Here is a 22,675-nt window from a genome sequence, read left to right as displayed (position 1 = left end):
TTTAGCTACCAACCGTGACTTGTAGCGAACATATTTCTTGTTATGAGATTCATCTTTCTTTACAAATACCCACTTGTATCCAATGACTTTTTTACCTTTCGGTAATTGTGCCAGTTTCCAAGTGTCGTTCTTTTGGAGAGATTGCATTTCTTCATCCATGCACTTTTCCACTTATCACTTTTCAAGCTTTGTATTGCTTCTTGGTAAGTGATAGGGATATCATCATCAACAACTGGAAGAGCATAGGCCACCATATCAACAAATCGAGAAGGTCTACGAATTTCTCTCATTGGCCTTGTAACTGCAAGTGTTTCTGGTGTCTCCAATGGTTCTTGGGTTTGAACCTCTTCATCTTCTAATTCTTCTATTGGAGTTGAAGAATCAGCTGCATCAACTTCTGGGATCATCATCTGCTGAAACTCTACCTATTTTGGAGTATGTTCCACCTGCTGCGGAGTACTACTTGTCTGGACAGCTTCACTTGTTACCTTCTTTAATAGGGCAGATTCATCAAAGGTAACATCTCTGCTACAAATTATCTTCTTGGTGTCTAAACACCAAAGGTGGAATCCCTTCACTCCATGGGCGATTCCCATAAAGAGAGCCTTCTTTGCTCTCGGATCAAGCTTGGATTCCTTCACATGATAATAAGCAGTGGATCCAAATACATGTAAGGAATCATAATCAGTAGCAGTTTTCCAGACCATACCTCCAATGGTGTTTTTCCTCCTATCGCTGATGACGGCAGATGATTAATGAGTTGGATAGCATATGTCACAGCCTCAGCCCAAAATGCCTTGTCTAACCCAGCATTAGACAACATACATCGAACTTTCTCTAATAGTGTTCGATTCATACGCTCTGCCACCCCATTCTGTTGTGGTGTATGTCTAACAGTGAAGTGTCAAACAATACCATACTCATGGCAAACGTCAAAGAATGGGTCACTTTTATATTCCCCTCCATTGTCCGTCCTAATACATTTGATCTTTCTACCAGTCTGGTTCTCGATCATATTTTTCCATTTCAGGAAAATTTGAAGCACTTCATCTTTAGACTTCATCGGATACACCCAAACTCTTCTGGAAAAGTCATCTACAAAAGTTACAAAATAATGGTTTCCTCCCAAAGACAATGTCTTTGAAGGACCCCATACATCTTAGTGAATATAATCTACAATACCTTTTGTATTATGTATAGTGGTGCCAAACTTCACTCTCTTCTGCTTTCCCAGAACACAATGCTCGCAAAAGTTCAATTTGCAAGCCTTTTCACCTTTCAACAATCCTTTCTTTGCCAGAATTTGCAAGGATTTCTCTCCAGCATGTCCCAACCGCATATGCCACAACTAGGTTGCGTCCAAATCATCACCTCCGAAAGCTGCTGCAACTGCTCCAATAATTGTACTACCTTGGTAGTAATACAAATTATTTTTCCTGATGCCCTTTATCATCACAAGTGCGCCATATGTGACTTTTAAAACTCCATCTCTCATAGTGACTACTGAGCCTTTGGATTCTAAGGCTCCCAACGAGATGAGATTTTTCTTCAAACTGGGCACGTATCGGACATCCGTCAGAACTCTGGTTGATCCATCTTGATTCTTCAATCGAATTGAACCTATCCCAACAGTTTTACAGGCATTGTCATTGCCCATATAAACAACTCCTGCATTTAGTTCCACTAAATTGGAGAACCACTCCCGATTAGGGGACATATGATAGGTGCAACCCGAATCTAATATCCACTCATCGGAATGGAATGTTGTTGATGAAGCAACCAATGATATGTCAAAGTCATGTGCATCATGCTCTGCAACACATGCATCTGGAGTAACTTTTCCTTTCTTCTTCAGCTTCGGACAATCTTTCTTCCAATGGCCTTTCTCATGAAAAAAGGCACATTCATCTTTTCCCAGTCTGGACTTCGACTTTGATCTCCCTTTCCACTTTGGCTTTTGACTTTTCGAGCGACCTCTTGCCACCATGGCCTTTGCTGCTTGGTACTTGCTCTCCTTCTTGGTTTTCTTCCTGTGTTCATAACTATACAAAGCATCAGTTACATCTTTAAGGGTAACATTATCCTTACCATGAAGTAACGTTGTCTCAAGGTGCTCAAATTCATCTGGAAGAGATGACAACAACATCAAAGCCAAATCTTCATCTTTGAAGGTTTCATCCATGCCCAATAAGTCTTCCACTAGCTCATTGAACGCAGTGATGTGTTCATTCATACTAGTGCCTGGTTGATAATCAAATCTGAACAATCTTTTCTTCATGTGGAGACGATTCTGAGAGCTTTTCTTCAGGAATTTTTCCTCCAAAGCTTTCCACATCTTACTTGCAGAAGTCTCGTTCTTGTAGCCATACTTCTGCTCCTTGGAAAGACAAGATCGAATCGTGCTACACGCCAAACGATTGTTTGTTCCCCATTATTTCTCCTCCATATATTCGGGCTTTTCTTCCTCAATGGCGATGTCTAGACCTTGTTGGAATAAAGCGTCTAACACCTCGCCTTGCCACATGCCAAAATGACCGGATCCATCGAACAACTCCACCGAGAAATTTGCATTTGACATCACCCTCCTCACCTGTCCAGATGAAGAGCTTGATGTCTCAACTTATCTGTATTTTGGCATTTTAATTCTAACGAACAATATTCAATATCACGAACTGTATCTTTTCAGCAACGGAACCACCAGGATAACCTCAACCGAAGCTCTGATGCCAATTGTTGGGGAAAACGGGTTATTTCCTATACGAACGTAGTTTTAAAATTGACCTAAAATGTCAAGATTAAAACCACCAAAGGTTGCACAGCGGATAAACCTGTCAAACTATTGAATATTGAAACACAATGAAAAAGAACCGAATAAAAAACAATAAAGGAGAGAACACACCAAATTGACGAGGTTCGACAAGAATATCGTCTACTCCTCAGGCACCACACCGGATGATAACTTCACTATATCGCCAATATTGCAACAAATGGAATTCTTTGGAATTCCCAAAGTGGGAGAATGAAGAATACAAGAGGAAGAGAGAACTTATTTTTGGGATGATTTCTAATGGAAATACTTAGGCCTATTTATAGTTGAGTTTCAAGAACAATATGTTCAAAGTTTGGCCCCCTACCAAAGAATTTTCCAATGTGTACAATTTAGCCACAAAATATGAAATTCACATGTTCAAAGTTTGGCCACCAACCAAGATGAAATTTCCAATAAGTTGGCCACCAACCAAGATGAAATTTCCAACTTGTCAACTTAATTTCTAGACAAATCTAACAGAATATGCAGTACTAACCCTAGGCTGAAACAACAGATGGAGAATCCTCAACCACCTTCCTTATCGTGTCGGAGACCGAGTTGTGATGCTTAACAACGCTCTTTATTGGATGATCGTGGATATGTATCAACCAGATTCTATAACTTTCGATCACTCCGAATGCAGAAAATCCATTCTCAAATTCTCCATGGACAGTGAAAAGTTTCATACGATGTCTCATCCTGGTTCTTACCGTTGCCTCAATAGAGAATGGCATAAGGGGATGGAGCTGATGGACATGGAAGGTCGTCTAACATGTTGTTGTTTGTGTGGACTCGAGGTTCAACTGTGGGTCTTCGATCATGGTGGGCAATGGACTCATTCATATAATCTCGACCTGAAGATCTTCCCTTTCGGAACAAGATACGTGGTTAAACAAGAAATACAACTCATAAACATCCAAAATATGGAAGTATTACCAGTTTGGTGAGGGAGAGGGGTGTTATACCAAGAGTATGGTGATGCTGAAGAATATTTGTCCATCTGGTTTGCAGCTTCTTTCACGTCCCACATCAGTGAAGTTGGAATCAGGGATTTAAATAGCAATCGACATGTTTGTGAATGGTTTTACGAATTTTTTCCGTTAATCATGATTCTGGGTATAGCGACGGTTATTACGGTGATTAAAGAAGTCGTGAAATAACAGTTGCGGACGATATCGCTACAACTATATAATGGGAGCTATTTAAATCGTTGAAGTTGATTAAATCATATTCCTATGGTGAAGTTGAGCAACCTTGTCTATTATAGCTTTATTAAAGTTTAGATTATCGTGTTGATCAATCGTTCATTATCTTACCTTGTCTATGTAGCTTGGTATGTGTTTAGTTTTATCATTGTTACTTTTAAGGGGTTGGTGTTTTAGACGTCAAAATTATGAACTGAGTTAATCAAATTGGTCATTTAGGATTACCTTTTGTGAAATCCTGGAAATTAGGACAGAAAAAGTATGTGAACCGAGCTCCGGTGGAGACGTCCCCGAGGGTTTGGCCAGTGGAAATAGCGGCGGTGTAGTTGATATCAAAGAGATGGAGAAGAGGGAAGTACACTTGAAACCATTGAAGAAACGAGCGAGCTCAATAGCGACTCGATCTCGTTAACGAGAGAGGAAGATAAAAGTGTCGATTGAAATTCTAGTTCAGCCGATTCTCAGGCTCTATGATGAGAATGACAAAGCTGGAAGCACAGAATCGAAAGAACTCGTCGAAGAAACGAACGAAACCGATAAAAACACAAGCGCGTTAACCGAAGGAGGAGGCGAAGATGTCGATCGAAATTCTAGTATAGATGGAAATGACATGGTTAAAAGCATAGAATTAAAAGAACACATTGGAGAAACGAGCAAAATCAATGAAAATACAAGCTCATTAATGGAAGAAGAAGCCAAAGGTGTAGAATTAAAGAAAACGATACTAAAGAGGAGCAAAATGATAATAAAGAACGTGCAAAAGAGGATACCTTGGAGGACAAGAAACTAGCAAAAAATGCAAAATAAGATACCTTGGAGGACAGGAAACTAGCAAAAAAAAAATATAAAAGAAGATATTGCATATAGTACGTATATGTATAGATATCGAGAGCAACATTTGTATACGTCTTCCTATTCTCTTAGAAAAATAGTAATAATTTTTGAATTATTTAGTACAAATTTTAGTATTATTTTAACAATTTTTATCGTTCATGCCACTAAACTTCTGATTTTACCAATTATAACACTAAACTTTAATTTTTATTTCAATTATATCACTGAACCGTTAAATCGTTAACGACACAATGACGTGGGTGACGGCTGTCGATGTAGACACCTTACCAAAACGACATCGTTTTAACTCGATTGTTAACGATTTAACGATCCAATAGTATAATTGAAAAGAAATTCAAAGTTAAGTGTTATAATTGACAAAAACTAAAAGTTTAGTAATATAAATGATACAAAGTCTAAAGTTCGATGATATCTGGAGTTGTATACCCTTATTTAAAATATCATTATCATAGTATTTTGATTGTTATGAATAATGATATTCATTTGGATAAAATTTTTCTTAAATAAGATTAAGGGTTTGAATAGTGATATGATGAATAATAAAATAGTATAAAAGGATTATTATTATATCAAAACTATAAAATATGTTGTTAAGAGGAGTGTTGTTCCTCCTACAGATCTTAGGTTCGAACAGTTACGTCTGTAAGATGTCTGCATTGTCAATGATTAAAAAATCCTAAACAAATACTATCTAACAATTACCTCAAACTATTCAAAAAATTAAGGGTAAAGAACGCAAATGGCCCTTTGATTATAGGTTAATTCTTTATTAAGTCCATTGACTATTAAAAGTTACAAAATGATCTTTCAACTATATAGTGTTGCTTTGTTGAGTCCTTCGACTATTATAAGTTACAAAGTGGTCACCCGACTATTTATTATATTCAAATCCTTTTGTTAAAAATGGATGATATTATGAGCTAAACTCATTCTTTTGAGTCATTCAACTATTATAAGTTACAAAGTGGTCATCCAACTATTCATCATGTTTAGTAATTGAAAGTAGGGGGACTAAATGCATAATTAGACCCAGGAAAACACATAAACAAAGGACGTCGTTTTGTTTTTACGCTGCATTCTTTGTTTGCAGAAGAAAAACAATGAATTCATTGCAAATTTTTTTTCATTTCATTTCGATGACCAAAACCAAATCAAAGAGAAGAAAACAAAATTACCCAAAAAAATCAATGGCCAAAATCTTCAGCAAACCGTCAAAAGTAACGCCATTCTCACCAATGCCTCCGCCCGCCAATTTAATCATCGCTTTGATATCTTCATCGGAAGCCGGAAAACCTGCCCAATCCATGTAGCTCTTCAGATCCTCGTGGCTCAACCTCCCGTCTCCGTCTTTATCCATCACTTTAAAAACATCCTCCATCACTCCATAACCCGACGAACCCTTCTTATTGTGCCCTCCCAAAACGCGCTCGAATTCCTCGTACTCTACGAAGCCGTCCCTGTTCAAATCCGCCAGCGAAATCATCGTCCTTGATCACCTCCTCGTCGTCGTTGAAACCGTTGGAGAATCCGGCGTAAAATCTCCTCAAATCTTCCCTGCTGATCTTGCCATCGCGGTCGGCGTCGAGGATCTCGAATGCCGGTCTGAAATCCGTCGCTGGAATCCCGTTCTCCGGGCGATTCGAGTTTCTCTCCGACGGACACATTCTCTTTTGGTAATTTTTGTTTTCCTCTGGGGAGGGGGGGAATCCAATTAGGGTAAACAGCTATGGCTCTGAATACCTATTTATAGAAGGAGACGCGAGTGGGACCCACGTAAGATTCGTGACCTGCCACGCGAGTGGGACTTTCAAGTACCAAATTGAATTAAAAAAACAAGTGTACCACATTATAAAAATGTGAAAATTTAGGCTCAACATCATATATTAACACAAAAATATTAAAGAATAAAAAATAAATATAACATAGTTTTGAAATATATTAAAACTAGATGTTGTTATTTTATTTGCGTTATTTGAGACATGTATACATCAAATTATATGGTTTAGTTCCTAGATTGTTCCTTACATTTTAAAATGTTCTATTTGAGTCATCGAGTCAATTAGGTCATTCCGTAAAGTTGGGCTTTGGATGTTAGCTCGGATCTAACATTAACGTTAAGAACATTTAAAACACATGGATTTACTTATGAACATGCGTATCTATTTATGGATATTTTAGATCTAACGTGTTCGAAAGAGATATTTTCATTAAAACTTAGGCGAATTATTTCATTTTTTAATACACCAATATCCTAATTTTTTGTGTAATAAGTATATATGTACTTAAAAATTGAATATTTTAAGTATGTTTCATGCAATATTCATGTTAGCTTTTTAACATGCAAGCTGATGGCTAGGCTAGAAGCCTAGAATGGTCTCGACATTCTAAGGACTTGATTAAAATGTTTTAGAATTTAAGGTTAATTTAAAAAGTGATTCAAATTTCGGGAATGTTAATGCAATTAACCCTTTTATTTTTCTTAAGGTGTTGGATGATTTTTTTTTTTACGTAGTTTGAATGGTAGGTTGTAGACTTGACGTTATAGCTCACGTGGGGATTAATGGACTTGTCGTTATAGCTCACGTGGGGATTACTTGGTAGCCAAGTCATCAAATTTGCTGCAATTCCCTACTGAAAATGACTTTGACCGACTATATGATTCCTAATTTATTGGTACATATTTATTTGTGATTAATTTTCGTATGTAATATCTAAACTATCAATTTTGATCAATTTTAATATTTAAATTTTTAATTTTTTTAAAATTATTTTTAAAATTTAATTTTTATTTTATTTTAGTATCGTGTTCAAATGTTAACGTTAAATTTTGAAAAATATTAAAAGTTTCAATAATAAAATGAGTTAAAATTGATAGTTTATGTATTAAACGCGCTAAGTTATTTTTAAGTTGGGTACTACATGAAATAGAAACTAAATATTTCGTATGATTTGAAAAACTGAAAGTTTATATACTAAAACGGATAAAACTGAAAGTTTTGGTTACTAAATGATCAACACCACCTTCAAATCAATCTTCATACAATCAAACGGCTTGACCTTGGACTTAATTCCAATGTACTCTGCAACCCAGTAATCAAACCAAAGGCTTAGCATCATTAATCCGGCAGCCGGAAAATCTTGATTCAAATTCCGACACCGACGATCCTTGATGCCGGCTTCCATGGTACTGGAAAGTTATCACACCATGCTAACATCTATATTAGTACAAGGGAATGCGATCAAAGGAAACAACTACAACCATTCGATTAGATTATACACCGAGTTACAACGAATATGCGGTAAATGATGATGGTCCGACTCTTTAACATTTTACATTAGAATCCTCTCCCTATACCGGTATAGGACCGGTGCATCTGATATATCGGTGAACCAGGAAATATCATCCACTGGTAGCGGAGTTTCGTTTGTTTGAATCACAAAAACCAGACGAAGCAGTTATCTATTTGGCGATATGAACTTATCTGTGTTCTAGTGCACTTCGAATCGATACCGGAGGGTCTTGGAAAGCACCTCTGGATATAAGATCATGATTAAAGAATAACACAATAACAGTAATATCGTCGTGGAAATGACGTCGAACCTTCTTGTCGATCTTCCGAAGATCTGAATATCTCATTTCACGTTTTCTCGCTGCTTCTTGTAGGGCAGCCTTGACCAGCCTTTTAGCACTCCCCTGCATTTTGTAAAGGTACATGAGCAATGTATTATGAACCGTTGATGATGCGTAGTTCAACCGACTCAATAAAAGCATGGATTTCGGAAAAAAAAGACGAACTCGTAACTGAAGAGGAGCTAACAGGTTGTGCACCAAGGATCAAGAGAAAGCAATTTAGTATTAAAAAGAAAAGACTCGGAAAAGCGGATTGGTAAAGAATGATCAGAAAACCGACGTCCTACATCGGCACCAACCATGGTGCTCGAGTGCCAAATAGCAAACAGCACGAGAACACAATCCTTTAATGCAAGAAACTATGCCAATCTTACCGCGCGTGGATGACTATGGGCAATGGCCACAGCTTTTTCGTTGCTCAAGTGCTCCCATAGACCATCGGATGCAAATATAAGGAACGAATCATTCCGGTGGATATCGTGGGAAATAATTGTTGGATTGGCACTTAATATTGGCATGTCCATTGGTTCAGGAAGTCTGAATTTTGCATTAATCGGTTCCCTGTTATACCGCGCATGTTTCATATAAACATCGCCTATCGATTTAGAAACCTGCATCGCATGCATTCACAAAATCGAAGGCAAGTCCAATGATTAATGAACGGTGGACATAAATTATAATAAATCATGACAGTTGACAGTCCGAGCATGCCTTAATATGCTGAATTTTGAAAGGTAAGAAGAAGCAAGTGTTTATATATAACCTGAATAATGCCCTTCACTCTCCAAACTCCGTGCTTGAGAATAACGATTTGCGGATCATTCGGGTGTAAATCCTCAAGTTCATGTCTAATAGCCTCGATGTTTGCATTGTGTTCTGTTGACAATTGTATAGCAGCAATTTCTCCGGTGTTGCCAACTTTCTTGCCCAACACAACACGAGAATCACCCAGATTCGCAATGAAAAGTGTTTGCTGATAAATTACTCCTACCAGAGAGCATGTCCCAACCGTTGCCATATTTGGTCGAGTACTCCATAGCTCCGACACCAGGGCCGTAAACCCTTCTTCCGTTTGTTGAAAAGCTCTTTGAATGGTCTCAGCGGTCACAACTCCCCCCGATTCAGCCACTATTGCTGCATAAACACAAAGCCTAAGAATAACTCCTTTACAAGAAGAGACACCAAACAGAAAACACAACGAAGAAACCGCTAACAAAGGGATCATTTTTGGCATTAGAGGCAACTTGCAGTGGACAACAACACAATGCCGCTCTAAAATCTATATCTCGAAACCCGAAACCACGACACTAAACCGATAGCTAGTTATCTTCAAACATTCATACTTGCCATTAAAAGCATCCAAAGACCTTAGAATACAAGGCAACTTGCAGTGGACAACAACACAATGCCACACTAAAATCCATCAATCTCGAAAACTCGATTCGAAACTGCGATGCTCAATGGGTAGCTAGTTATCCTTAAGATCTCTCTCTCTCTCTCTCTCTCTCTATATATATATATATATATATATATATATATATATATATATCATTCATACTTGGCTCTAAAAACATCCAAGGACCCTTGGAATACAATGAAAAACTTCGAAAATTAAACAAAAACTTGGATGCATACCCGTATCGAATAATCGCACTCGAGAAAGTATTATACAGTTCAAATTTACTAAATCTAAATATCAAGTATCAACACATTGAAAAGCACAAACCCTGAAAATAACGAATCAAAATTTGAACATTGTTTCTGTCAATAGAGTTGGGGCAAGCTTTAGATCCACTGATTAAGTGACGAACCTCGAAAATTGCTGAACAAGTGATCGCAAACGTAACGTGCCGCCTCGGGTCCTCCGTGTCCGTCATAGATTCCGACGAAGGTGCCGAATTGGCCCGACTCGATCTGGCTCTGGTCCTCGAGCACCTGGTTCGCTTGGATCACGGCCATGGAAAATTCGCCGGACCCATATTTCCCTATATCACGAAACCAAAGAAACCCGTCTCTAACTTCCCTTGAGCCACCGCTACTTCCGCCGCCGCCGCCGCCGAGAACGCCGTTTGTTTCGTGGTTTTCTACTTCATTCCCAAACGGGCTCCAGCAAACCGAGAACAGATTCATTAATCCCTGGAGCATCAGACATCTCTCATCAAAAACAAAAACCCAATCCCCCCTCTCAAAATCCTACATCCACCGTATATTCCCCATTTTTTTCACAGTATAATTTGATCTGAGCTTAAAAAAAACAAATCCAAAATTCCCAAGTCCCTAAAACCGATGAATCAAAGAATGGTATGATGATTGATTATGATTAAAATTAAAAAAAAAGCACGTGGAAAATAAGAATAAAAAAAAACCCAAAGATCTCGTAAGTTACAAGAAGGTGAAAGGTGGTGGTGGTGGGTGTTTGACGGCGGAGGTGTCGGTGGACTTGGGTGGATTTTTATTCCTCTTCGAAGAGATGGGGTGTTATCTTTTCAAGCCTTCTTTATCTCCGTTCTTCGTGCTATGGTGAGAGCTTCCTCAACCTTAATCTGGTGATGAATTAATTAGTAATTAAAGATTATGAGTGTTTGGACCTTGGACTTGTGTTATGAAGAAAAACAAACAAACAAAGCTTGATTATTAAGTTCAAAGCTTTCACTTTGATCTCATAATTTTAACAATGTCTGTGCTCCAATTAGTAAATCTCATTTTCAATAGGTTTAATGATGTTTTTGGTGTTTAATTTTTTTAAAAAAAAATTGTTTATTTATTTAATTTTCTCAATTAAATAATTTATTTTTGGTCTTTCAAAATTATTTATCTAAATAAATCCTTTTCATATAATGATTGTTATTTAAAATTATCATTATTAGATGCTCATATTTTTTGTAATCGGAGATCTAAAACGCGGCTCTCATTGTTGTTCAACAAATACATATATTTGAGCCAATTATTTAGTGTACTAATTATAGATTTAAAATTTTATTATGTATCTTAGTATCTATTTAGTTGTCTTCCATTATCACATATTTTTAATAAATAATATGATGAATTAGGATGTTAATTTTTTTTAAATAAAATTTAGAATTCAAATCATCGGGTTAACCAATATCCAGTTGGCCTAGTGGAATAAGACACTAGATCCCTTAAACAATATTAGGGGTATGATCATGGTGATTGTGACTGTAGCAAAATGATTTGGGAGAGTCGCTCTTGCCTCTACAGTACTCGATCCGAATTAACCGATCAATAGATCAGATACCGGTGATTATACAAAAAAAAATCGGGTTAGAATAATTAGTTCATATTAATTAATCAATAGGTCAAATATATGTAATATAATTACTATTTTCTCTCATATATGAGTATAAATCTAGTCTGGTCAATTTATTAGTTTAGTAGAACCCAATCTAAGTATTATATCATTTCATTTGTCATTCGATCCGACACGAGTTAAGAGAGATTCTACTAACTTAAACCCGACATAATTTAAAATAAACTCGCATATGATCTGACCTGACCTAACACAAATATTTATCATTTATATAAATAAAATAAATATTTAATTGAAAAATGATATAGAGAGAGTGATAATCATCTCTAAATATTTAAAGAATAATTATAGTGTTATCTCATATTTGGTTAAATATTTTTTAATTTAAATTTGAGTCTAACCAAACTCGGGCATACGATTTAAAAAATAGATTTTACTCATTTTTTTAAAATAAATTTGATCCTATAAGATCAGGTCGGATCTAAATCCATTCAGTTCATATCAAATGTATAAAATAGTCACTCGACTATTTGAGTCTCAACTATTAAAAGTTACAAAATGATATCTGACTATATGACATTTGTTTTTTTGAGTCACTCGACTATTAAAATTTATAAAATAGTCACTCACTATTCATATGTTTCAAACTCGTCATTTTCTATTAAAATATTGGCGGCCTTTTGAACTCGACGTTAAAATATTGACCGAGATATGATAAAATCTTATCACATAATCATTTTGCGTTTTATTTTATAGATGACTCTCCGTTCACATTATATTGTATAGTCATTGCTTGAAATATTATGTTGTCGAGTCATTGCTTGAAAGCAATGACGAATTTAGTAAATATCATTAAAATATAATTTTATCACATCACAATTAGCAGGTTAACGTCTAGCTCAGACAATCGTCAATTTTTTAACAAAAAAATGAGTTATAATATATGAATAGTCAAGTGATCATTTTGTAAATTTCAATAGTCGAGAGACTTAAAAAAGTAACGCCTTATAATCGCAAATCATCTTATAACTTTTAATAATAAAGAAATTCAAAAAACAAACATTGTTTTATAGTCAAATGATATTTGTATACTCTAGCCTACATTATATAATATAAGAATATAAATGACAATTTAACTCGAAATCGGTCGATTTTGACCTGATCTGGGGATAATATTGTAATTTATTCAAATAAAATTATAGATAATTATTATAATATCCAATCTCTCTATTATTTTTTAATTAAATACATATTTTATATCGCAATGAGTTAGATCATATCGAATTTGTACTCTAAAAATTTGGGTCGCGTCATAATTAGATAAATGATATATATATATATATATATTGAGTCGAGTTAAATCGATTGAAGATATATTTTTTTCAATCGGATAAAATTCAAATAATGATACATATTTTCAAATCAAATCCGATCTATTGTCATCTAATATATGATCTATTGTCATCTAATATATGAACGTGCGTGTTACGTGTTTAGAATTAGAATACTAAACGCGTGTATACGATAACATATCTAATTGCCCTATAAACGCGTCGGAATATTTCGGGAAATTCAATTAGAATAGAAACGCGGATTCAATAATATATATTAGTTTAGTTAAGAGAATATTTCGGGAATTGTGGATGAACTTTTATCCTAATTGATGGATAACACTACATTCGTGTAGTTAAAATTATTATTTATTGGTTTCTAAAATAAAATATTTTATATTTAGATCAAAATTATTTTAAAAAATAAATCACTGCTAATTATTTAAAGGTAAAATGGTAATTTTGTCTCTATAGTAGACTCAATTTATCACTTTATCCCGTATAATTATTTTTGTATCAATTTAACTCTCAGAGTTGCTCATTATTCTATATCATGCCCTAATTTTAAACCCTAAACTATAATCATATGACATGTAAACCCTAAACTCTAACCTAGAACTTATAATTTATAATTTAAGGTTTTAAGTTAAGGATTAAGGTATAAAATGATGCAATTAAATAATTTTGAGGGTTATAAGTTAGGGTTAGGGTATAAATGATGCAATTAAACAATTTTAAGGATAAAATTGATGCGAAAATACGATAAGGATATAAATGATAAATTAACTCTACTATAGAGGCAAAAGTGACCCTTAAAGCTTATTTAAAACAATGTTTATAAGGTCAGAATTCGATTTTTGAACATAGTTTAAAAAATCCAACATTTTATTTTGTTTAAATTAAATTAATTGATTATAAATCAAAATCATACGTAGACATCTTTCGATTGCACAATATCCTCACAATGCTCAATTATTGAGTTTCAAGCTGACATACCTTTGAATATTATAAACAGAAATAGTTACTGATACACGAGTTGAGTTTTAAAGGTAACAAAATGAAAACAATGTAAATAGTAAATATCAAGTAGCAGTCTAGGACCTAGTCTGAGCTCGTAGGTTTACCATACGTAACTTGTAAAATTGTTGTTGTTTTTTTACCTAAACAATCAAGGCAACTTGTTGGGGTTTTAATGCAGTTTAAGGCATAGTTTGAAGTTAGGATGAACTTTGAAGTGGTGGATGCTACTTTGGGTAAACTTTCATGCATGCAAAAACGCATCATAAGAAAGAATTAAAGAAGTTATTGTTAGAGCTTGTAATTTAATTTGATTCGAAATAGTATTGAGAATCTGTGGGTCGCAGGACGTTAGGGTTCTTATCTATAAGTCTCACTTCAATTGGATTCTGAAGAAGTTGATACAACTTAGGGATGAAGTCGTGAACTTGTTTGTTGGCAGTATTAATTGGTAGCTGATTGACAGTAGGTGGATTTGGGATAGAACAAAGGATAGGAGGGATAAGATGAAGTGACATAAACTCATATGGTTCCTTCTCATGTTCCTAAGCTTTGAATTATTGTTTCGATGGTTCTCTTGGATAGATTGTCTACTAAGGATAGATTTGAGCGGTTTAGTATTCTTACGACGGGTTATGTGATCTTTGTGGAGTTGAAGGGGAGACAAGAACCACATTTTGTTCTTATTCTTGTGGTGTCTGAGATAGGGTCTTGTTATCTCGTGAAGATGATTTATTTTTGATCGAAATGAATCTACGTGGTATGTCTCATTGTTCTTATTCTTAAACTTGCTTAGGAGGATTCTCATTTAATTAATGCAATTGTGAATTGTGTATAATTCTTGTATAAATAATAACGATAGAGTGAATAGGAAATAAAAGAAAGAACGTTTGATAGTACAATGATATTGTATAAAATATTATAAACTCGAATAATACATCAAATATAAATCTAAAATAGATATTAGCAAGTGATTCAAGCTTAGTAACACAAAGTAATCTGTTTAAAACCTAGAAATTTTGTAACATCGCTAGGAAATAATAAGGCAAACATAACCTAAGCTGTAATTGTTTTCCAGAACGTTTTCAATTTACCAAGAATGCCACTGCTGGCCGGCCTTTCAGTTTCAGGAACGATAATCTTTTCCGGCAAGTCCGTCAACAAAGCTCCGACGCCATTAAAGGCTTTGTAAAGCTGTGGGTAAAGCTCAACAATGGCGTCACTGAATTTCTTCGAAACCTTGATCTTCTTCGTCGAACAAACCGGCACGTGATCACCTTCGACGTCGCCGTTAAAGAACCCGACGCGAGCTCGACCCTCTACGTAATCAACACAAGCTCTTAAGATAACCCGCCCATTGACACGGAAATGCCAGGCGATGAATGACTCGAAATTCTTCGCCGGCCTCCGCAACAAACACAGCATCGTTTTGCAAGACAAAACGAAGACATCGGCGTTGTAAGATTGCCAGGACCAAGCCGGTTTAATCCCCGGCTCGTTGAAGTAGGGCTTTTCGTTGAGTACCAGTCCTTGAAGCGAGAGCAAAACCTGGAGGACCGTCGAGATTTTAGGACTCCACCGCTCCGTTTCTTTGCCGTCCCAAGTGTTCAACAAGCTCAAACAAACGTACCCGGATTCATACAGATTAGGGTTCAGCCTGAACCCGAAAGATCGATAGGTCACCTTGGGTGGATAGCGGGGGTAATCATGAGGGAACTTGAGATCGAAGACGAAGATCCCGTTGTGATACGGAGTGTTCCGAGCGCCGATGATGGCGGCTCGCAACAGATCGATCCGCCCTTCGTAAACCCTAACGAAGATCGATTCCGGGAGATTATTCTGCAGGATTCCCCACTCTCTCGTGATTCTCTTCACGGTGGTCTTATCGTAGTCGATGCACTTCTTCTTCTGTTTCGACTCGGATCGGAGGTAATAGTAGTGGTCGGAGAAATCGGTAACGCAGTCGAATCGCTTCAACTTTTTAGAACGAACTAGCTCTTTCCCTGCAGTTTTAATGGATCAAAAACAAAATATATGATGAACAACATGAACATATATATATATAGAGAGAGAGAGAGAGAGAGAATTTTACTTGAAGAGGCCATTTGTTGAAAGATAGCTAAAGAGACTGCGTAGAGAGCAATGAAACCTTGAATGAACGGAAACAAGTGAGATATAATTAAGAGTGTGACTATATATACTATTCATTAAAAGTTTGATCGAGTTTAGTGTTATAAGTCTATTAGGACACTAATTCAATTGAAAATTATAAACATATTCTTACTTTAAATTATATAAACATGAGGTCTAATAACATATTCTTACTTCAAATTATAAATATTAAATTTTTTAAGTTGGGTTTAACTAAGTAGATTTACACAATATTTATAGAATTTCTCATAAGAGAATAAATTCGACATTAATCAATTAATACCGCATCCTATGGAAGCTGCTCTCAACCTGGTGTTGGGGGCAGCCTACTATCCTACCTCTCCTTTACCCCCTTACATATGAGAATAAGGGTCAACTAATTTTAAAAGATATAAAATATTAATATTCAAACTAAAAAAAATCATATAATATCCTTTTAATTCATAATATTAAAAAATATATGTCACATTTAAAGAAAATATTTAATTCATAGGAGTAAAATATCCGCAGTCCAAGAAGGACCTGATCGGTCTTGACATTCGTATCGTCCATGTCATGCGGGTGTGCCCCAATTTTGATGGATTCAGTGGGTTAGTGCATATGAAACATTCTCATGCTTGTTATTAGGATGTGCATGGGTTGGGACGAGTCGGATTTTTGGTTCATCTGACTCAATTAAAAAATTATATATCCCCACTTGACTCAAAATCAACTTATTTTTTTGAGATAAAATTCGAACCTGGCCCAAAATAATATGTTTATTAAAAATTATTTTTTTATTAAATAAATATAAGTATTTAATTGAAAGAAATAATATATAGATAAATATTATTATAATTATCCCTAAATATCTAAGGTAAAATTATAATTTTTCGGGTCGGGTAGGATATTTTTTTATCATAAATCTAAACTCGACCTGACCCAAACATAATCTCTAAAAAACCGACTCGTCCCAACTTTAATATGATTAAAAAAAATCTAACTCGATCGGGTCAGATCTTGTTAGAACCTGTCGGGTTCAAGTCCCATCCCCATCCCTTCTTAACTAATGTGGGATATGGATTTTCCCATTTTCCTTACACAATATAATTCACATGTACCCTAAAGCATCAATTTCTCATTCATCATTCAATCGTTTTAAGCATATGAGATACAGTTGTAAAGATCTCATGCAGTAGAATATGAATTAGTAAGTTCATTATTCGAATATCCGCCTTTACCCTTAGAAACTATGTCTCAAAGTTTTCGATTTATCACAATTTTTTCAAAATATCTCTACTTTCTTTCCTTTTACAAGTTGATTAAAATTAGAAAATTTAATTTTTTTTATGTAAGTTCCTTTATAACAGAAGATTTGTCCCTACAAATAAGTATTGGAGATTAAGATTTAATTATAAGTTGACTGAATTGCGTTTATTAAATATATAAAACATTTAATTAAAATTAAAAGTAAAGTTACATAGCTAAACAATTCCAATCAACATCAGTTAATCATCGAGATCAAGATGAACAGCAAGAGAATACAGTAACTGTCGGATGTTCATCGGCGACATGAACTTCAGGCCACCGTCCATCAAGTGCCTCGCTACGATCACATTGCTGGTTTCCGTCAGATGGAATGCATCCCAAAACACGTACTCGGTCCGATTCGAACAAATTTCCGACAACGAACAACAGGGGAGTAGACCTCCATGAACTCCGGCAGTGTGACAACATGCAAGGTTTACATTTTCAAACCCTACGTAAAACAAAAATAACACGTGCACCTGTATCATCAATAATTCCAATAAATTTAAATAAAGGGATCAACTTTTTAATTCTCGTGAAATAAACAAACCGTAATGCTTGTATCTATGAAGAATATCTTTGAGCATCGCATGAATATTGGCGTAAACAAAGATCGAACCGTCGAGATCGGTTGTAAGATCCTTAAGCAGTCTCTTCAATCTCTTGTTGTATGAGTTGACAACTCCGTTGAACGTAGGGATGCAACCCTTAACATTAGGGCTCTTGTCCCTCGCAAAAGGGATGCACCCAAATCTTGGAATATTTGTCACTATGATCTTTCTTGCTTCCAAATAATAAAGCCTCTGCATATTTTTTTTTTTCAAAATAAAAATTAAATATTATAAGTGCCGAAGTAGGTATAATCATAGGTCAGATTTAGGTATAACAGTCCTTCACCCATCATCCAATTTGAGTATAAATGTATAATATTCTTTCACCGGTCATTTGATTCAATTCGATATAAATATATATAGGAAAAAATCATTTTTATTAGTGAAAAAGAAAGACTTAACTGAAGAAATATAGAGAATGTAATGTTGTAGCAATTATCCCTAGATATATAAAGGTCAATTATACTATTATTATGCGGTAAGGTAGAGTACTTTTAACCTTAACACTTGACTCCGACGATATCTTAACATTAAAAAAATTCAACCTAACTTGAATCTAAGATTTTTTTTAAAAAAACCCGATTCTATAGAATTGGATTAGAACTAGTCAAATTCAGGTCAAATGTCCATTCTAACATGAAGATGAGGGACAAAACTAGAATTTTTCATTAAAAATACTTAAAATCAAGGGTAAATTACGCATTTAGTACCTAAACTATTAGTTTTGGTCTATTTTAGTACCTACACTTCAATTTTTTCAAAGTCATACCCAACGTTTATTTTTTGTTTCATATTAATACCTATCATTAAAAAAAATTATAAGATAAATTAAATCGACATGAGATGAATTCGAGATCTTAACTCTGAGTTGGGATTCGAATCTCGAACTCATAATGTTCAAATACCATCCTCGAGCCAATGCATTCTTCAAGGGAATAATCTCTTGTCCCAAAAGGAAATCATTCGAACCACTAACGACGATGAACAATGCCTGATGATTTAGTAGCCTCTTAGCCTTACGCCTGCCGATCGTCGAGACAATCGTCGCCTTGGTTTCCTCGAAGTTACTGATCTGTTCATCTAAGCTGATGCGACCACCCTGTAAAGAAAATCATCGTCGTCGAAATCGATTTCGTGTGTAGATGTTATGGTTGTTTTTGAGAAGCAAATGTTACCCAGATTAAGCCGGTGACGTTCAAAATACCAGAACCAGAAGAAGCGTAATTGACACCTTTTAGAATCACGTCGATTGGGGTATTTGGAGCCAAGTACGGTGGTCTGAAATCTTTGGCACCCAAGCCCTGTTCTGCCACAAACAAAGTTCATGCAACAATGTTCTCAATCCTGGTTCTTTCGTACGACAAAAATTCGTAAATTCCAACAATCAACTGTGAGATATTGTTCGTTTTGACTCCAAAATCGATGACTTTGTCTCCTAAATGTAGTTATAAGTATATGTATATATTAGATTAAGGCCTAACAATCGAGTTAATCGAATTGGTTGTGATTATTACTATAAACATCTTTATATTAGGTTTGGACCTATCAATTGAGTTGTGTGTTAGTCTGATGTCTTAGATATTATAGTCGTTTGAGATTTTGATATCATATTTTATCATATGTCATATATTAGATTAACATTCGGCTCAAATCGTCATCAATTTTTTAATGGAAAATGACGAGTTTAGAACATAATGAATAAGTCGGGTGGCTATTTTGTAACTTTTAATAGTCGATGGACTCAACAGAATAACATCATATAGTTGATGGATCATTTTATAACTTTCAATAATTGAGGGGCTCAATAAACTAATATCCTATAATTGGAGGACTATTTTAAATATATATGAATTTTGGGATCATTTATCATTTTTGGGTTAGCGGTACTACTAAATATCAATAGTTGTCGAGTATTGGTCAAATCAAGTTAAGACTCGATTTTTTTTTTGTTATCCTTTTAGGTTCTCAAATTTATTAACTAATTCAGATCGATTCACGTGGTACACCTGACTTTGGTGAGTGTATCTCTTAACAGAGGTTTTTTACATATATAAGGACTCGAAACTTGAGATATTACTTAAGCGATATCAAGTTGCTTATCACTTGAACTAACCCCTATTTGACATTGAATGTTCAAACACCGATGTAGATGTTGGTGTTCGAATTTGAAATTTTTAGAGACAACAATCATCCCTTTAACCATTGAGTTATGCTTAATTCGTGCGATTAACATTTTTTTTTAATTTCAAATTTAATCTTTTTAGTTGAATGTATATGTATAAAAATATCTATTTATGATCGAATCAAATTAGAATTTTTAAGTTAATTGAATTAAAAACCTTTTAAAATCAAATCAAATATATTAATTCATTTTATCATTACACCATAGATTTGACCAAATATTATTTTATGATTTCGGTTTCATATAGCATAAACAAAACATGACCTAAAATGCACTCGTTACTGAAGGTAATAGAAGAAGAAGAAGAAGAAGAAGAACTTGCCTATGATATCAATTACTGTTCTACCGTTAGTGAATCTCCCGGACCCGGAGGGGCAGCTGTTGCAAAAGTCGATTCCGTTCGGAAACGTTGCTTTCGCTAACGTCTTGATGTAATTGTTGTTCCCGGCGTCGACCATGGAATCCCCGAACACGAAGATCGCGGGGATTTTCTTGGCCGACACGACGTCGAATAACAAGAGGATTACGGGTGCCGAAATTCGAGATTTTACTTGGCAGACGAAGAACATGTTCCATGTATGATCCATTTTAATGCCGGATTAGTCATGAAGGATCAATGTTTAATGTAAGACAGAACCTGAAAGAGGCACTGTTTCATTCTGGTTGACCCAACCGGCTATTGTAGCTGCACCTACTCAACTCATAAAGAGTGCGCCTTGCATGATACCAAAAAAAATCACTAAAAAATATAATATAATTTGATTAATTAATTTATTAACATATATATTTTTAACGATGGTAACTGGAATTCATTAATAATAGAAGAAATAAAATTATAACGCATCAAAATATAGAGAAAAATATAGAGACAATAGTCACAAAATACTCTTATAAAAATAAAATATTAAACCTAAAGATACGAAGAAAAATAAAACTTTCTATTGAGAATGACGACCAACATCAAAACCCAATAACCTTCGTAAAAACTCTTTGTCAATGTCGAATGAGACGCTTTACGAAGTGACAAATGAGTGGTGAGAAAACCAAACAATCTGACAGACTGTTTCGCTACATAATTCTGATTATATTAACAAACGGTCTTTTACTAGAAAAGGGAATTTGACTATACGTGACACCGACAAACCAATAAGAGAATAAATGTCGTGATGTTTTTTTGTACGAAAACCAAAACGACCGCAAAAGTATGAAAAAAAAACATACCAATAACATCAAGTATAAAGCATGAACAAAAATTATATTGTTTCCAAATTTCTAAAAATCACATTGGATTTAACATATGATTACAGATCGAATATTTACTATGATTAATTGTAGTAGGGATAAAAGTATTTGTAATATGGGAGGAGTTATAATCCCTCTCAATTTTTGGATTTAATCATTTTTAGAATTCTTTTAATTTTGAAATTAAACAAATTAAATCATACTTTTTATTTTTCATATTTAATTATTTTGTAGGTCCTCTTAATTGAATTTATTCAATTATATGTTATATGATGGAGTTACAATAATTGTATGCGCTTATCATCTTGGTGCAACAGATGGTGAATAGATCTTAATAATAAAGAGAGGGAAATACATATTTTGCATAGAAATTTGGCAGCTAAGCCTAAGAAGCATTTTGCAGCTTTGTTTTTCATTATGATTTTGCATGATAATTACTGATAATACTATAAAATGCATTTGCGTTCTTAGAATTGCACCACCTCATGAGGGATTTGCATGGTTTTTGCCACCATACCATGCGGGTTTTGGGATTAGAATCCTCCCCCAATTCCTCCGCCAGCGCCGCCTCCGAAACCACCACCTGCACCGCCTCCGGCTCCTCCACCAGCACCACCTCCGAAACCTCCGCCTTCTCCACCGCCAGCTCCACCTCCTAAACCGCCACCAAGACCTCCTCCTGCTCCGCCTCCCAGACCGCCACCAAGACCTCCTCCAGCGCCACCACCGGCTCCACCACCACCACCAAGTCCCCCTCCACCTCCTAAACCAGCGCCACCGCCGAGCCCTCCACCAGCTCCACCTCCTACACCAGCACCACCACCCAAACCACCACCGAAATTATCCTTCTCAAACCTCCGGCACTGAGCTATCCCTATAGCAAACACAAACATCAATGCAAACACTCCAAATCTTTTGGAAATCACTCTCCCTTTCCCTGCCATTTTCCTTGAATGTAAACACTCCCAACTCTTGATTTCTATCAACTTTGAGCATGAAGATACACAGCGAGCAACCTCATATATATATACACACACACTCACAAAGCTCGAAATGAATCATAAATGCATGCAGCTAGTCAGTTGA

At 35.4% G+C, this 22,675-nt stretch overlaps 4 protein-coding genes and 1 pseudogene across 6 annotated transcripts; all 5 read right to left on the bottom strand.

Annotated features, from left to right (window-relative positions):
- Positions 1-6,025: 6,025 nt before the first annotated feature.
- LOC120213892 lies at positions 6,026-6,572 on the bottom strand (annotated as a pseudogene).
- Positions 6,573-8,108: 1,536 nt separating this feature from the next.
- LOC120213891 (probable protein phosphatase 2C 42) lies at positions 8,109-10,830 on the bottom strand. 3 transcript variants are annotated; one of them, XM_039211937.1, is made up of 5 exons: positions 10,312-10,830; positions 9,264-9,634; positions 8,875-9,111; positions 8,471-8,563; positions 8,109-8,402 (listed from the first exon to the last, which is right to left on the bottom strand). In XM_039211937.1, exons 1-5 carry the CDS (start codon positions 10,643-10,645, stop codon positions 8,304-8,306), a joined length of 1,134 nt encoding a protein of 377 aa, XP_039067868.1. In that variant the 5' UTR covers positions 10,646-10,830; the 3' UTR covers positions 8,109-8,303. The 3 variants fall into 3 exon arrangements, with proteins under 3 accessions (XP_039067868.1, XP_039067869.1, XP_039067866.1); XM_039211938.1 differs by having other exon boundaries at positions 8,109-8,563; positions 9,264-9,419; positions 9,492-9,634; XM_039211935.1 differs by having other exon boundaries at positions 8,109-8,563.
- Positions 10,831-15,152: 4,322 nt separating this feature from the next.
- On the bottom strand, positions 15,153-16,221 carry LOC120213675 (putative ubiquitin-conjugating enzyme E2 38). Its single transcript, XM_039211743.1, has 2 exons — positions 16,209-16,221; positions 15,153-16,119 (listed from the first exon to the last, which is right to left on the bottom strand). The coding sequence occupies exons 1-2, from the start codon at positions 16,219-16,221 to the stop codon at positions 15,173-15,175; spliced, it is 960 nt and encodes a 319-aa protein (XP_039067674.1). The 3' UTR covers positions 15,153-15,172.
- Positions 16,222-17,729: 1,508 nt separating this feature from the next.
- On the bottom strand, positions 17,730-20,934 carry LOC120213674 (GDSL esterase/lipase At4g16230-like). Its single transcript, XM_039211742.1, has 5 exons — positions 20,670-20,934; positions 19,341-19,471; positions 19,028-19,264; positions 18,105-18,357; positions 17,730-18,005 (listed from the first exon to the last, which is right to left on the bottom strand). Exons 1-5 carry the CDS (start codon positions 20,932-20,934, stop codon positions 17,755-17,757), a joined length of 1,137 nt encoding a protein of 378 aa, XP_039067673.1. The 3' UTR covers positions 17,730-17,754.
- A 1,188-nt stretch (positions 20,935-22,122) lies between these two features.
- Positions 22,123-22,533, bottom strand: LOC120213673 (glycine-rich cell wall structural protein-like). Its single transcript, XM_039211741.1, has one exon. It carries the CDS (start codon positions 22,531-22,533, stop codon positions 22,123-22,125), a length of 411 nt encoding a protein of 136 aa, XP_039067672.1.
- Positions 22,534-22,675: the final 142 nt, after the last annotated feature.

Source organism: Hibiscus syriacus, unplaced genomic scaffold, assembly GCF_006381635.1.
Source record: "Hibiscus syriacus cultivar Baekdansim isolate YM2019G1 unplaced genomic scaffold, ASM638163v2 tig00110044_pilon, whole genome shotgun sequence".
Taxonomy (NCBI): Eukaryota; Viridiplantae; Streptophyta; class Magnoliopsida; order Malvales; family Malvaceae; genus Hibiscus; species Hibiscus syriacus.
This window is presented reverse-complemented; position numbering and strand designations above follow the sequence as displayed.